The following is a 16,903-nucleotide window of genomic DNA, read 5'->3' as shown; positions in this document are numbered from 1 at the left end:
TTACATAATATAATTTATTATTATTTATATATATTAAAATAAAAATATATTAGAGGAATTACGGATTTAGGGTATTAGTAAACGAGCTTCTTGACGAGCTCGAGCCGAGCTTAAGCTTATTTAGGCATGTCAGATAAAAAACGAGTCGATCCCGAGCCCGAGCCGAGCTTGGATAATTCTTTACGAGCTCGAGCCGAGCTCAGTACAAGAAAGCTCGAATCGAGCCGAGCTCGAGCTCGAGCCTCATATAACTTAAACGAGCCCGAGCCGAGCCTGGCCAGGCTCGGGCTCGGCTCGGCTCGTTTGCACCCCTAGAGAAACCCATTGCAGTTTTGGATAAAAAAAACTAAAGCTCTTCGTAACACGGTAGTGAAGTTGGTGAAGTTGTAATGGAAGCACCGGAAGGGTTCCGAATAGACTTGGGAGTCGGAGGACGAGATACGAGAACATTACCTGGATCTATTTGCACTGGCGAACTTCGAGGACGATGTCTAGACCAAGTGGGGGAGAGTTGTAACATCCAAGATTGATCAGGTTGGTTTTTAACTTTTGGAATTTGAGTTCATGGCATTATTGGTCCCCAAGATTGGAATCTTAATATTTTTTAGTACGCACGGCGTAACTCTTCTTACGTTGGGAGTAGAGGACTCCGAGTGTGTACGCTGCGCGTACGTGGCTCAGACCAAAACCCTAGTGATTAGGGTTTGTGCCCTCTTAGCTAACCCTCGCCATTTTTTGAACCTCTTGAGCTTTGTAGTGAGATTTTGAGCTTCTTTGGTGATGAAGAAGGTGGTGCAAGAAGAAAGCTTTGTCTCCAAGACATTAGATCCAACATTTGCTATTCATTTGGCACCATGTTGAGTTATAAAGCTCAAATCTTTGCTTGTGTTTCCTTAAGTTCTTGGTTGAGGCTAGATTTCCCCTTTCGACCCAAAAAGGTTAGATCTTGGTGAATATGAGCTACTGTCAAGCCTTTTAGTTGAATTTCCAGTTAAGATCTAGTGTCTCAATGGTTAGGGACTTTGGATGATAGCCATATTAGTGAAGGAATGGCCTTTGGGTCACTGTGGAAGAACTTGGACTTAGATTTATGGGCTTTTTAATTAGGGCGAATTATAATCCTAATTTAGGGTTATTTGTATTGTTATTCAGTGTGAGTTTTCAGACTGTTAGACAAGCTACTATTGTGACAGATTGAGGTGAGTCTTCTCACCACACTCATGGGTCGAAGGCACCAAGGCCGACCCATTAATGGTTATGACGTGATTTTCATTGGAACATGTAATTGTTTGCTATTAGATTTATATGTGGACTTATGTGTAGACCATGGGAGGAGCCCATGGCTCAGGGATATAAGACCATGGGGGTAATGGCATTCCAATGAACACCATGGAGGGAGTCTGTGGCAAACTTATATGTATATGTGTATGTATATGCTAATATATAATTATATGATTCGTGTGTTTTGGAAAACTCACTAAGCTTGTGTTTACAGTTTTATTACATGTTTCAGGTACTTCAATTGATAAGGGCAAGGGCCCGACTTGATGGCGCGACGTGCATTCTCCGGTGTTTTCACATTTAGTTTTCGTACTCTGAATTTTAAAATAATATGGATATGTAATGGGATTTTTGGACACAATGTGGTTGATATTTATGAAATTAAAAGTTAAAAAATTGATGTAAAAATTTGGTCTGTTACATATATCAACCTTTTGGCTAAAAAATAAGTGCGTAAAAAGTCGCGTCACTTTGGTGGTTAACATAATTAGACTCCTTAAGCTACCGTGATTCCGCAAATATAAATTTCTTAAGAATCTGAAACAATATGAACGAGATATGACAATTATGGTAAAAGAATAACTATCGTAATTAAAAAGTTACAACGACGAAAACTATAAGGAGATTGGTTGAATTTTGGAGAAAGTCACCAACTAGACAATCGTAGTACTAGTTAAAGTAGTAATTGTGAGGCAAAGGACGCCTAAAACAGGAATCGCGTGTGAGAGTTATGATTTTTATAAGATTATAATAGTAATAAAAACACGTCAAAATATGAATGTCAAAACTAGAGAAAATGACCAAAAGGAAAGTTGTAGAGAATGATGATACCTACACTGATATATAAGATTCGTTGAGAACGGGGTTCATATGCGTGAGCTATGAAATTTCAAAGTTGACCGTCATGCGCACATTGACACCCGATTGCATCAAGATACGGGATGACGTGACACACTGAGATGAGAACATGTGGCATGATCATACGATTCACGCACATTTGCGCGACCTGCACTCCAAACCTGATATAAATAGCAGGTCTTGGCAATACATTTTCTCACACCATTTTCGACTCTCTCTCTCTCTCTCTAAAAACGCCTCATGTGTCATCGTACTGATCTCTTCTTGAAATTCTTACTTGTGGTTTCTACACTATACATTTTCAAACTCACATGTGAGTTCACGACCCCATTTTCAACTCTTTTTAGGGGGGGGGGGGATACATGTCTAAAATACAACTTTAAATAGTTATTGCTAGTTATATTTAGATCATTATGCCCATAACATTAGGATAATATTATGTCTGGTAGTTACTATGCCCAAACTCTTTAGCTAATATTATGCCTAGTTGTTATGCTGAACCACTATGATAGATAAGATCATACCTAGTTGTCACACTAGCCAGTTGCCAGGAAACCCTGAAACTTGTTATTATAGCCACCTTTGGATAAACTTACTACCTAGTGTTACTCTCCCCAAGATCTCGGCTACACTAAACACACACACACAATATATATATATATACACATATATCAAGTATACCGTATATAATACAACACGAACAACCATGGGAGGCCCCACGACAAGAGTTAGATGAGACAATTCATCAACATGCTGATAGATTTTCAGCTAACATCCGACCTATAATCATTAATTCTTAAGTGAGCGATAGATATATATATAAATCTATACGAGATTGATACTCCTACCTGTGGTTGCTAGCTACAACCCGACAACAAGTCGAAGCAGACATACCTTTCTAAACACAGCGACGTCTGATGAAGTGTCACAATATTTTCAGGATCAACAGTCATAGCTCAATTATATGAACTCATCATAACTTTGTCAAACTGAAACTAGCTATCATAAACTATTATTAGGAATTAATTAAGTAGTGACAATACATACAAACTCGAGGAAATGAGTTTAGGTCAACCATCAACCAACTATCTTAGACTACCACTAGGAACCTACATATGAAAGTAATGATAATACTCACAAACTCAAGGAAGTGAGTTTAGGATAAACAAAACAACTAAGATACTCATACACGTTTTATAACAATAAAACCTGTAAACTCACCAACATTCTGTTGACCTCTCAAACCACATGTATTCTCAGGATAATGAACCCGTCTGATGGAGGAGATAACCCTGGTGATGCAGCTTGAAATTTATGTGTTTTGCTTTTGTACTTTGCTTCTGTAATATACCTGTACCTTGATATTGCCATATTTATGCACATTTTTAGGCAATATTTAATACATTTTGATTAATATTTTGGTTATTTGCAAAGATAAGTGGTACTTATAAGATTAAATTATGTTTTGCAACCAAAAGGAGCAATCTTGAAGAATAAGGACCAATAGTGATAAGTGGCAAAATTTTGAAGGATTGAAGAATTAAAGAAAAGAAAATCCTAGCGAAAAGCTAAATCCATGTCATGGACTTCGCTTACACAACATGGAGTTGGTGATTCTAGAAGATGAGTACACGGGAAGTCAAAGTCCTTGCCTGATAAGGATTCATCCAAATTCACAACGTGGAGTGCAAAAATCACGAATATTATATATATATCCTTGGTGCTTACGATTTTTAGAGGTTGGTCAAAGACTAAGAAGGTTAGAATACGATTCTGGAGGAGAAAAAGGCAGATAAATCAAGCATTAACATCCAAGGAAGACGAAGGAGTTGAAGATCGCAACTTAATCTTTCAATTTGGTACAATTGACTATATTTTTATTTATCAAGTTTGAGTGTTTGATTTTAGCCATGAGTAGCTAAATCTAGCTACTCCTGTTTAGCAAGATGAAACTTCAACTCATGGTTTAGTTATTTAGTTATGGATTTTGCTAGTTGGTTAATTGCTTGTGTTTGATTGTTAATACATAGCATGCTAATATTTGATACTTAAATTGCTTGAAATTCATGTTATGTGTAGCTTAGTGAATATTAATCTGCATGAACTTGAAACCTAGTAATTTAGTGACAAATAGATTAGTAGAGCTAGGATTGAACCATTCTTAGATGAGTAATTAAAGATATTAAATTTGGTTGTGCTGGAGAACATATATTGTGATTATAATTATGTTTTCTTAATCAACCTTACATAGCTCCATTTATACTTCATAATTGATTTTGTGTTAAATTATGTGTGACCATGCATAGTTCTACATGAATTAATTAAATATTAGTAAATTTAGAGTTAAATTGCTAATAATATGATAATTGGTAACCAACATGAATTATCCATAATTAGTAGCTAACCATTGACGAGAAGTGGATTCAAACTAAACAGGATTGTTTTTAGTCATTAATTGAATTTGATAATTAGGAGAGTAAGTCTGTCTGAACTTGTAAAATCAGATAAAAACCAAATTACTTTTTGCTTGTTTTAGGTTAATTCTTAGTAGATAAATTAGTTAGCTTAATCCGTTCCCTAAGATCGATACCCGACTGTTTGTGCTATAATATTTGCGAAATATACACTGCCTTTAGTCGAATAGCTAGTTAGATAGTAGGTAAAATTAGGTGTAGCCTTATCGACACATCATACCTCGAATAATTATGTAATATATTTTATTTAATGAATAAATAACTATGTTGTTTAGTACACCCTATGTATTATTCAATGCATATATTGGCATGAAATCCCAACATCCTAACGTCACACAACCTGTCGTTTCCGCCGCCGGCCAGGGGTGTGACAGATTGGTATCATAGCTACAAATTATAGCGAAGTAGTAATTCCTTAGGAAATACAACTATAATATAGGACTACACTCGGATTAGGTTTAGCTTTATAAGCCAAATAATAAGTATTAATATTAATTACCCTACTTCTTGACTACTTACGGGAGAGGTGTTCAGTTTGAACTATCGCTTTGGTTGCTGGATTTCAGAATGACTATATGCTAAAATGATACTGCCCACCGGTACTTCTTATATGGATGATCCTGACTTGATAGTCTTAGTACAAAACCCTTAAATACACCCAACCCAATAAAGATTAAAAGCAATATAGATACGCTCATATAAGTATATCTCCCACCCAAGAATACGAACCCACGAAGTCACAACTCAGGATTTGAGGTCAAAAACCATATTTAGATTTGGTATAGTACAAAGGTTGTACCACGACTAGACCTAGAATGCGCAACTAGTTTTTATTATGGTTCGGCCGACGCACGACCGAACTCGGATACAGTGGTTGGCAATCTAAGTGCTTGAGGACTTTTGGATTGGATGATTAGGCAAGGATTATATGCTCAGAAGCTTCTCTTAGAGACTTCTACGTATGGGGATGGCTAACCCAACGTCATCTACAATAGTTCAGTGAGTACGCTACTATATCTCCGATTCATCATACTAATCCTCTTATCGAGGTAAAAGTGAACGCACATATGATCTATGAGTTGCATGACACGGATGACCACACTAACATTGCTGAGATGTTTGTAATTACATTGAGCATAATCACATACCAACTCTAGATAACTAATTTATTTTAGTCGTCACTTTAACATTTAAAATTTTGTTTTACCATTTCATTTCATGTAGTATGTTATTAAATAATTTTTTTGATAAAGTTCAGAAAGAAAATATATCAACTATAATTTGGACAACTAAAATCAGCTAAGGACTAGCATCTCGAGATACAAGAGTATTCTGATGATTATATACCTTTGCAACGCCAATATAGATTGCGGCATCGACTTTGTTGAGAACTTGTTGCACATCCGAATGAAAAGAAATCAAGGATGGCCAAAATCAAATCATAGAAATTATCTATGTTATATAAGAAAAATACGAAGAAAAAAGTGAAAAAAAAAAAAAACAAAAAACAAAATAAGCAAACTCCCAACCAGACCATTTGTCTAAAATCAAATCATAGAAATTATCTATTTTATTAATTTTATTATTTGTGTATTTATTTTAATTTATATTGTATATTTATTATTTATTATATTGGTGTAATTTGCTCTTACTTTTTTTAGCCTTTTTCTTTTCGTCGTAATATTTACACTTTGGTAGGCGCGTGACTGGACGTTGGGATCCTAAGATCTGATCTACCCAGCTCAACAACCCACTCAGGCACTCACCCACCCCAAACCCCTGCCTACCCCGCCTCAAGCTTCTATAAATAACACCATTCTCCGATTCGTGTCAACCATTCTTCTCTCCCTTATCACCGGAATTACGAAACAACTATTCTCCTTCGAGACTCCTTTTGATTCGTAACTTCCTCTCTACCGCCGTTTACAGGTACGCCCTGTCTCTCGGTCACTCATTGCTCGAATGGATTGTATTAAGTTCGATTTGGACTCTTCTAGACTTGTGTCTGCTGCTACCCTTTCTGCGTTTGATAAAAACATGCGTGCTTTGCACTAGTTAATTTGTTTTATGAAGATTAAACTGGATTTTTAAAATGTTAAGTAATGGGGCTAGATCTGCATGTAAGCGTCCATGATCTGATCCCATATCCCATTATCTACGTAGATTTATGTTATCTATTTGGGAAGAAGAGAGCATTTAGTCATTTATCTAGGATATTTGATCATTTTTATGCAATGTAGAACCAGATAGATATGTTTATGATAATTGTGAAGTTTTTGGTTAAGTAAATATGAATTAAGCGATTGGATTATCGAGATCACGGGATCTGGCAATTTTGTATGTTTTTTTTGTCTGTACATGGACTTTTACTTGATATTTGTACTCCCATGGGTATGATAATTGGATATTATCTGGTGTTCTTGGATATTGAGAGCAATTGATCTACTCTTGGATTTTGTTTTTTTCATACCTGATCAAAATCAATTTGGTTCGATCACTGAGATTTTGCTTTGCGATAGATAGAAGAACTTTCCATTTGCTTTAGTTTTCTGTAACAGTTGTCTTTTAAGAGATTTGGGAGGCTCCTCTTACAGTTGTCTTTTAACAGTTGTCTTTTAAGCGTGACATGATAACTTAAGCTTTATATGCATGTGATAAGAGATTTGGGAGGCTCCTCTTACAAATCTTACATGAATAGAATAAAATTGATACCAGTTGGTATTTAAGTGAAAATTTCTTGCATGACAGCACTTATTCCCAATTATGTTTTTCTAGTCAATATTAGTATAAGCAGAGAATTTTGACAATGGTCATGATTAGTGCAACGTAAGAAACCTTTCTGTACCTGGCCATCTTAGGATTAATTTGTTGAGAAGAAGTCTTTTCTTTTCAAGAATGATGCTTATGGCATGCCTTTAAAAGTTAAAAATATGATTGGCTGTTTTTGTTAAATTTTTTGATTTGTGGTTGAAACAGGACAATGGCATCCCACATTGTTGGTTATCCTCGTATGGGCCCCAAGAGAGAGCTGAAATTTGCTCTTGAATCTTTCTGGGATGGCAAGAGCAGTGCTGAGGATTTGCAGAAGGTGGCTGCTGATCTCCGATCATCCATCTGGAAACAGATGTCTGGTGTTGGCATCAAGTACATCCCCAGCAACACCTTCTCTTACTATGATCAGGTCCTTGACACCACTGCCATGCTTGGTGCTGTCCCCTCAAGATACAACTGGAATGGTGGTGAGATTGGTTTCGACACTTACTTCTCCATGGCCAGAGGAAACGCCTCTGTCCCAGCTATGGAAATGACCAAGTGGTTTGACACCAACTAGTAAGTTTCATATTGCCCCCCTTAGGTTTTTGGATCTTGTCGGTTTGAACCGTAACCAGATTCTAATAATACCGATGTCTTGATGAACAGCCACTTCATTGTCCCAGAGTTGGGCCCCGACGTGCAATTCTCTTATGCTTCTCACAAGGCTGTGACCGAATACAAGGAGGCTAAGGCTGTACGTGCTCTTGATATGCTCTTTCCGGATTCTTTTAAACAGGATGTAGTAATCTTTTTTGATTAATATGTTGGTTGGTTGTTTGTAATGCAACAGCTTGGAGTTGATACCGTACCAGTCTTTGTTGGCCCAGTCAGCTACTTATTGCTGTCAAAACCTGCAAAGGGTGTCGAGAAAACCTTTGATCTTCTGTCCCTTCTTGATAAAATCCTTCCAATCTACAAGTATGCTTCTTTTCCCTGATCATTTTCATGCTGTTTACAATAAAGTAGAATCCCAGTTTCATTACAACGAGAACTACCCCTGCAGGGAAGTGATTGCCGAGTTGAAGGAAGCAGGTGCTACATGGATCCAGTTTGATGAGGCTACCCTTGTGAAGGATCTTGAGGGGTACCAATTGGAAGCTTTCACCAAGGCCTACTCTGAGCTAGAATCGGCCTGCTCTGGTCTTAATGTTATTGTTGCCACCTACTTTGCTGATGTTCCCGCTGAAGCATTCAAAACCCTAACTTCATTGCCTGGAGTTGCTGGTTTCACTTTTGATTTGATCCGTGGTGAAAAGACTCTTGAATTGATCAAGAGCAGCTTCCCATCAGGGAAATACCTTTTTGCTGGAGTTGTTGATGGAAGGAACATCTGGGCTAATGATCTTGCTGGTTCTCTCACTGTCCTTGAGTCTCTTGAGGGCATTGTGGGGAAAGGTGCTTTTCTTTCGTTTTAACCATATTAATCTTTTCCTTTCATATACCCAAATGAATCCCCTAACATAAAATGTGAAATATGTAGATAAGCTTGTGGTTTCGACCTCTTGCTCACTCCTTCACACTGCTGTCGATCTTATTAACGAGACCAAATTGGATGATGAAATCAAATCATGGCTCGCATTTGCTGCTCAAAAGGTTGTTGAAGTCAATGCATTGGCCAAGGCTCTAGCTGGTCACAAAGACGAGGCCTACTTCTCAGCCAACGCTGCTGCTCAGGCTTCAAGGAAGTCCTCCCCAAGAGTCACAAACGAATCCGTGCAGAAGGCTGTAAGTGATTAAAACCGCCTTCCCTTATATATATATATATATATATATATATATATATATATATATATATATATATATACTGTTAAAAAAGAGTTGATACTGACACCTGCATTCTCAGGCCGCTGCTTTGAGAGGCTCAGACCACCGTCGTGCCACCAATGTCAGTGCCAGGCTGGACGCCCAACAGAAGAAGCTAAACCTTCCAATCCTCCCAACCACCACCATTGGCTCTTTCCCACAAACCATCGAGCTCAGGAGAGTTCGTCGTGAGTACAAGGCTAAAAAGTGAGTGGTTTGTATACTTTTTATATATTAAAAGAAAAAAAATCTCATAAAACCATATGTTTATATTTAAAGGATCTCTGAGGAAGAATACGTTAAGGCCATCAAGGAGGAGATCTTCAAAGTTGTCCAGCTCCAGGAAGAACTTGACATCGATGTCCTTGTCCATGGAGAGCCAGAGGTATATTTGATAAACACAATCTAAATTAATTCATTTTCTTCGGTTTCATAAAAAAGGGGGTTGGCTAAAAAACTGCATTTAATGTTTTTGTTTCAGAGAAACGACATGGTTGAGTATTTTGGTGAGCAGCTGTCCGGTTTTGCCTTCACCGCAAACGGATGGGTGCAATCCTACGGATCTCGGTGCGTGAAGCCCCCAATCATCTACGGTGATGTCAGCCGACCCAAGGCCATGACCGTCTTCTGGTCATCCATGGCCCAGGAAATGACCAAACGCCCCATGAAGGGTATGCTCACCGGCCCCGTCACCATTCTTAACTGGTCCTTTGTCCGCAACGACCAACCCAGGTATAAATCACAAATTTAATCATTTTTTTTTTTAAAAAAAAAAGTAGGTTTCTAAAACTGACATATTTTCTCTGTGTCTCCAGATTTGAAACTTGCTACCAGATTGCTCTTGCTATCAAGGATGAGGTTGAGGATCTTGAGAAGGCCGGAATCACGGTTATCCAAATCGACGAGGCGGCACTGAGAGAAGGATTGCCGCTAAGGAAAGCGGAGCACGCCTTCTACTTGGATTGGGCTGTTCACTCTTTCAGAATCACAAATGTAGGCGTTGCTGACACCACACAGATCCACACCCACATGTGCTACTCAAACTTCAACGACATCATCCACTCCATCATCAACATGGATGCTGATGTCATCACCATTGAGAACTCAAGATCCGATGAGAAGCTTCTGTCTGTGTTCCGTGAGGGAGTGAAATATGGTGCTGGAATTGGGCCCGGTGTGTATGACATTCATTCTCCAAGAATCCCATCCATGGAGGAGATTGCTGACCGGGTCAACAAGATGCTTGCCGTTTTGGAGACCAACATCTTGTGGGTCAACCCGGATTGTGGCCTCAAGACAAGGAAGTACGGCGAGGTCAAACCCGCTCTTTTGAATATGGTCACCGCTGCCAAGAAGCTCCGCGCCGAGCTCGCCAGCGCCAAGTGAGCAACCCTGATTGATGATTTTCAAGAAGAAGAAAAAGAGGTGTCTTGAGTTTTAATATGTTATACATTAATTGATATTTTCAATAACTGTTGTTGATGGTATGTTTTTTTTGGAGGTTTTGTTGTTCTTTCTGGCTATTATGCCACTCTTATGTTATTCTTAGAAAGTAAATGGAATTGAAAGTATAAGTTTCATTCACAAAGGGAATCATTTCATTATATACTTATGAAGCTAGCATTTTTCCTTGCATCATATTCATTTGGAACTCTTATCTGTTTTTTCCTTCACCACATTCATTTGGAACGCCCATAACTTTTTAATTTCTTTTTAATAATAATTATAATATGGTTAATTAGATTAAATAAATATCAAACCTAATATGTAATCATATATAAATTAAATTTCAATATTAAAATAATATATTTACTTCTACTAAGAAAGTTATGTTTTTTAACACATAACATATTATACTTAATTTTTTAGTTTTAATATATTGTTGGATGTAACCATTATCATTTTAAAGATATAATTTTGGAACAATTTGTATAAAATACTTAAATTATTAATTTAAATATAACATTACATGGTCAACTTAAATATAAATTTTAGTTTAACTTAAACAACCCAAAAAATATTTTGTAAATAGTTAAAAGTGATAAATTGTAGCGTCTTTCTAATAATGATTATAAGTTGGTTAATAAGGTTAAATAAATACCAAACTTAAAGTGTAATCATAAATAAACTAAATTTCAATTTTAGAATAATATCTTTACTTCTACTTATAAAGTTATGTCTTTAACTTTTAACATATTATACTTAATTTATTACATTCAATATGATGTTAAATGTAACCATTATCAGTTTAAAGCTACAACTTTTGAACAGTTTAGACAAACTACTTAAATTATGAACATAAATATAATATTACAATGTCAGCTTAAATATCACGAATTGTAAGTGTCGTTTAGTGATTGATGTTTTCTATGTGTTATCGTTGAGTAATAAGTGTAGAATTTTTTAAACGGTTTACGTCTTGAAAGTGTAAGCATAATGGAATATGGAAGGTCAGCTTGCATGTATAAAAGACCGTTCATTGATGACTTTCGTATATGATATTTCTTATGCTTGTTTGGGATTTAACCAACGATAAATTGCAAAAATTATGGAATCGAGTTCACAGTGCAAAACTTAGCTACATACTCTTTTTCAATAATTATGACCGGTTTATGGTTTAGACACATACTCTTTTTCATTTACTATGATCGGTGAGAGATCATTTTTTTCATGACAAATGTGAAATTGCATGTCATCTAAGATGCCTTGCCCAAACCATATATATTGGCCTTTCATATATAAATGATTATATTATTACCTTTAAAATAAAAAAAATAATGTATGATATTTTATATAATTATAATGATAGAAATCAAAATATTAATCAAATAAATTTTAAAAAATTAGTTAACAATAACAACAACTATAAATAATATTAAACCAGAAATTATATTTTAATTTTATTCATGTGTAACTTGCCGGTAGAAGTTATTGAAACGATTGAAATTATAAAGTTATAATAAATGTATATATTATCATATAATTGAAAATAATCAATGTATTATATCAATTTAGTATACGAATTATTATATCAAATTTAACGACAACGTTATTGTTATATTTAAAAAAACATATATTTGTAAAGATTTCAACTATATAGGTGTTCTGCGCATTATAATGTCAACTGAAATATAAATTTCAGTTCCACTAAAAAACAAAATAATATTTTATAAATAGTTAAAAGTGATAAATTATGGTGATAAATGTAAAAAATAAATAAATAAATAAATTGTAATCTCAATTTAATTAAAATTATTTCATAAATGTAATCGTTAAAAGCTTCCAAATAAGTAGCTTAAAATAACTTACAATAACAATAGTTAAAAATAACTTTATATAAATTGTTATATTGTTACCTTTAAAATCAAAAAATATTGTTTGATGTTTTAAATAATTATATGATAGAAATTAAAACATTAAGCAAATAAATTTTAAAAAAATTAATTAAAAATAACAACAACTATAAACAACATTAAACCAGATATTATATTTAATTTTATTAATATATAACTCGCGGGTAGAAGTCATTCAAACGATTGAGATTATAAAATTATAATAGATGTATATATTATCATATAATTCAAAATAATCAATATATTATATCAATTTAGTATAAAAATATTATATCAAATTTAACAACAACGCTATTGTTATATTTAAAAAGAAAACATATATTTGTAAAGACTTTAACTATATAAGTGTTTCTGCGCAACGCACAGACATTCGACTAGTTACATTGAAAGTGTAGCCGATTAATGTTGACTTTTTAATTGGTTGATTATTGTAAAGATATTATGTAGTAAAATACTAGGGACTTTGAGATCCTGGTTTATGTGTGATCCGATCTAATTGGATATTTTTATCATATATGATCAAATAATAAGATAAATTACAGAATGTAAAAAAAATACATGAGAATGTAGAGAACTTTTATTCCAATACTTGTTATGAAAATTATCAAGTTTTTAATACATATGGCTCACTATTTATACTATCAAAATAAGATGAAAGATGAGTTATAATATGAATGCATATTATGATGATACATTATTACATTCATAAAACATATTGAAATGGTTGTTACTAATGCTAAAAAATGATGGGGAGTTATGAGAGAAATTTACATCTAGTGGTCATCCACAAAATAATATTTCATAACACTCACACCTTAATAGGTAAAAACTTATGGGAAAAAACCTTCATTAAAGAAAAAGAGTACATGATTAATAGTAGATATTAGGAACAACTGTCTCGTTAAAAACATTGCTAAGAAAACCAAGTGGGAAAAACATAGCTAAGGAAAAGAGTACAATATGTTTCCAACTCCCCCGTATCATCACATCACTTGATTTCATTAAAGCATCGTATTCCAATGTTTCGTACCATGTTTTCAAATTTGGATGTAAGAATTTAGTGAACAAATCTACCAAATTGTTACTTGATTGAATTTTTTGGATGTTGATGTCACGCTTTTTTTGAAGATCATGAGTGAAAAAAAAAACTTTGGTGATATATGTTTGGTTCTGTCTCCTTTGATAAACCATTCATTGAATTAGGATATACAAGTCGTATTATCTTCATATAATATGGTTGGAATGTCCCTGTTAGAAGTTAGACCACAATTCTCACGAATCTGATGAGTTAAATTTCTTAACCAAATACATTAACGACTTGCCTCATTAATTGCTAAAATCTCTGCATGGTTAGAAGAAGCAACAACTAAGGTATGTTTAATAGACTGCCAAGAAATTATGGTACCTCCACAAGTGAATAAATAACCTGGATCGAGTTTTATGTAGATCATACAAATATCCAGTATCTACATAACCGATTAACTCCGCATTTGATGAATTTGAATAGTATAAGCCCATATTCATTGTACCTTGAAGATATCGAGAATGTGTTTGACTCCATTCCAGTGTTCTCTTGTTGTGCAAGAACTATATCTTGCTAATAAGTTTACAGCTAAAGATATATTAGATATCGTATTATTAGCAAGATATATTAGTGCACTCATAGCACTAAGATATGGTACTTCGGGACCAAGAAGCTTTTCATGTTTTTTACAAGGCCGAAATTGGCTCTTTTTGGTTACTCAATGAATGTGAGTTATCCATATAAAACCTTTTAAGCACATTTTCTAGATAACTGGATTAATGTACAAAAACTTAAATTTTGGTGTGCTCAATTTGAAGACCCAAACAAAATTTCGTTTTACCAGGATCTTTCATTTCAAAATTTTCTTTCAAACAAGAAATAACAATTTTCAATTCTCCAGGAGTTCCAATTATGTTAAAATCATCTACGTAAACAACAATTATCACAAATTCTGATCCAGATCTTTTTATGAATACGCGTAGGCTTAATGGATCATTTTTATATCCCTCTTTCAACATAAATGTACTTAAGCAATTGAACCACATAATGCCAGATTGTTTCAATCCATACAAAGATTTATTTAATTTTATCGAATATACTTCATGAGAATTAAGAGTTTGTGCTTCTGGAACCTTAAACCCTTCTGGGTTTATCATATAAATATCATTATCAAGTGAACCATAAATAGGCGGTAACTACATCCATCAGACACATCTCCGGTTTTTTATGTGTTGTCAGACTTATTAGATAACAATATGTAATTGCATCAATCACATGAGAGTGTTTCTTCATAATCAATTTCGGGCCTTTGGGTAAAACCTTGTGCAAGAAGTCTTGCTTTATATATCACAACTTCATTTTTCTTGTTTCTTTTGCACACAAATACTCATTTGTGTCCCACTTGTCTTACTCCATTTGGTGTACGGACTACAGGTCCAAAAACTTTTCGTTGAGTAAGAGAATTAAGCTCTTTGTTGATTGCATCTTTCCTTTTTGGTCAATCTTTTCTATTTCTACATTCCTCTATAGAACTAGGTTCAAGATCCTCATTTTTTCCATAATCTCGCACGCAACATGATATGAAAAATTATCGTCGACGTCAATCTTATTTCCATCTTATTCATGTCATGATATAATTTATTGAGACCTCTTCATTTTTCATAATTTTCAGGTACACCGGTTTCTTTTGTTATGTTATTGGACTCTTCTTGAGCTTCATTAATCTTTTTAAGAGATTTTGTTTTCTTTTTTGGACCATCAATTATATTTGCTCCCTTTCGTTTTTGAGGATTATAATCTTTGGAACCGGTTGGTCTTCCATGCATCAGGCGCGTGACATCCCCAATTTCACGGCCAGAAAAGACCGATTTAGTTTATGCTTTTATAATAAAATCAGAGTAATCCTTTGATTAAAAGTGTTGCGGAATTTGTTCCCAAAATAAAAATATGATAAAGATTTATCAGAAATGTATTTCTTTAAAAAGACTCGGGATGTCATGTTCGATACAGATCAAAAACATAAACGTTACATTATACGCCTTACAACAGTTATTTACAACTACTGACCTATAATCCAAAAATCTCTCAACATCATCATCCAAATTATGCTCTGGGTCCACTACCTGTAAAACAAAAAGCTAAGTGGGTCAGACTTGGGAGCCTGGTGAGCATATAAGGTTTTCAACCCACAAATAATAATAAATTTATTAATTTCATCGACCAACAATAAATTTATCAATTTCATCAACCAACGTAACCATGATTACCCATTCCCGTTATCCTCACTTTACGTCCCTAAACACCTATACAAGGGACCTAGTCTAAGGATTTTATCATCAGGATGAACTTTACTCCTAAGGGGATTCCTCAGCCATATATGTCCGTAAGGCAACCATGAGGGGGATGGAGTACACCAGTGAACATCAAGCCCACAAACACCTATAGGTTGTGAGCCTGCTAGTGTTCCGTTGGACTGTCTAGAAGAGCCTGTGGTCGTCATCCATACTCCGCAAGATGACTGGAACAACAACAACATCGAGACCTCTCATCATTTTATCACACATCAACTATTTCATCTACCCATGCTATACCCAACATATATGTAGATAACATATATATATATATATATGTATATATATATATATATATATATATAGTTTTAATCATTTTAAAACTTATATAAAACATTCATTCAACAACCATCTCAAATAAACAATCAATATATATACACATAGCACGTACTTATATAAAATACTTCATATTTATGTGTAAGATGAAAATTGATGGGTTTTGGATATAAGACATCCTATGTGCTCATACAAACCCTAAAGCTTGGATCTAGGTTTCTCTATTGTACATGCAAGTTATCCAAGACTATAAACCCTAATTCTAGCATACATATAATCATATTAACATGAGAATAAGTTTATAGTGTTACCTTGATTGTTATGCAGCAATAACAATCCCAAATCTCCTTGTATTGACTTTGGAAGGCTTAGAGTCACAAGTGTCACTCCTCTAATGGTTCACAAACACCATAAGCAAGAGGATGAAGAGGAGAGAGGTTGGAGGCTACCAAAAACGTGTAGAAATCCTAACAAGAAGCTTAGCCACGTTTTTGAGCCTTAAGGGGTTTTTATATAGTTGGGCTATTAGGGTTATCTAATAAGGAAACCCTAATTTGGATGCTTAAGCCTTTAGCAACCCATAGACTCCTTTTAATCAAGCCCTTGGACGATTTCCTTATGGGCTTCCCTATAGAATTCGTCCAACCCTTGATACAAGGCAATCCATGA

The 16,903-nt window shown here is 34.7% G+C and overlaps 1 protein-coding gene across 1 annotated transcript; it reads left to right on the top strand.

The window, feature by feature from the left end:
- The first annotated feature begins 6,408 nt into the window (after positions 1-6,408).
- On the top strand, positions 6,409-10,818 carry LOC145032505 (5-methyltetrahydropteroyltriglutamate--homocysteine methyltransferase). The gene is made up of 10 exons (XM_078981335.1): positions 6,409-6,542; positions 7,590-7,943; positions 8,034-8,121; positions 8,218-8,345; positions 8,431-8,822; positions 8,908-9,152; positions 9,271-9,437; positions 9,510-9,615; positions 9,712-9,962; positions 10,046-10,818. The coding sequence occupies exons 2-10, from the start codon at positions 7,594-7,596 to the stop codon at positions 10,614-10,616; spliced, it is 2,298 nt and encodes a 765-aa protein (XP_078837461.1). The 5' UTR covers positions 6,409-6,542; positions 7,590-7,593; the 3' UTR covers positions 10,617-10,818.
- The last annotated feature ends 6,085 nt before the right edge of the window (positions 10,819-16,903 follow it).

The sequence above is a fragment of the Lactuca saligna genome, chromosome 2 (genome assembly GCF_052625555.1).
Source record: "Lactuca saligna cultivar CGN05327 chromosome 2, ASM5262555v1, whole genome shotgun sequence".
NCBI lineage: Eukaryota > Viridiplantae > Streptophyta > Magnoliopsida > Asterales > Asteraceae > Lactuca > Lactuca saligna.
This window is presented reverse-complemented; position numbering and strand designations above follow the sequence as displayed.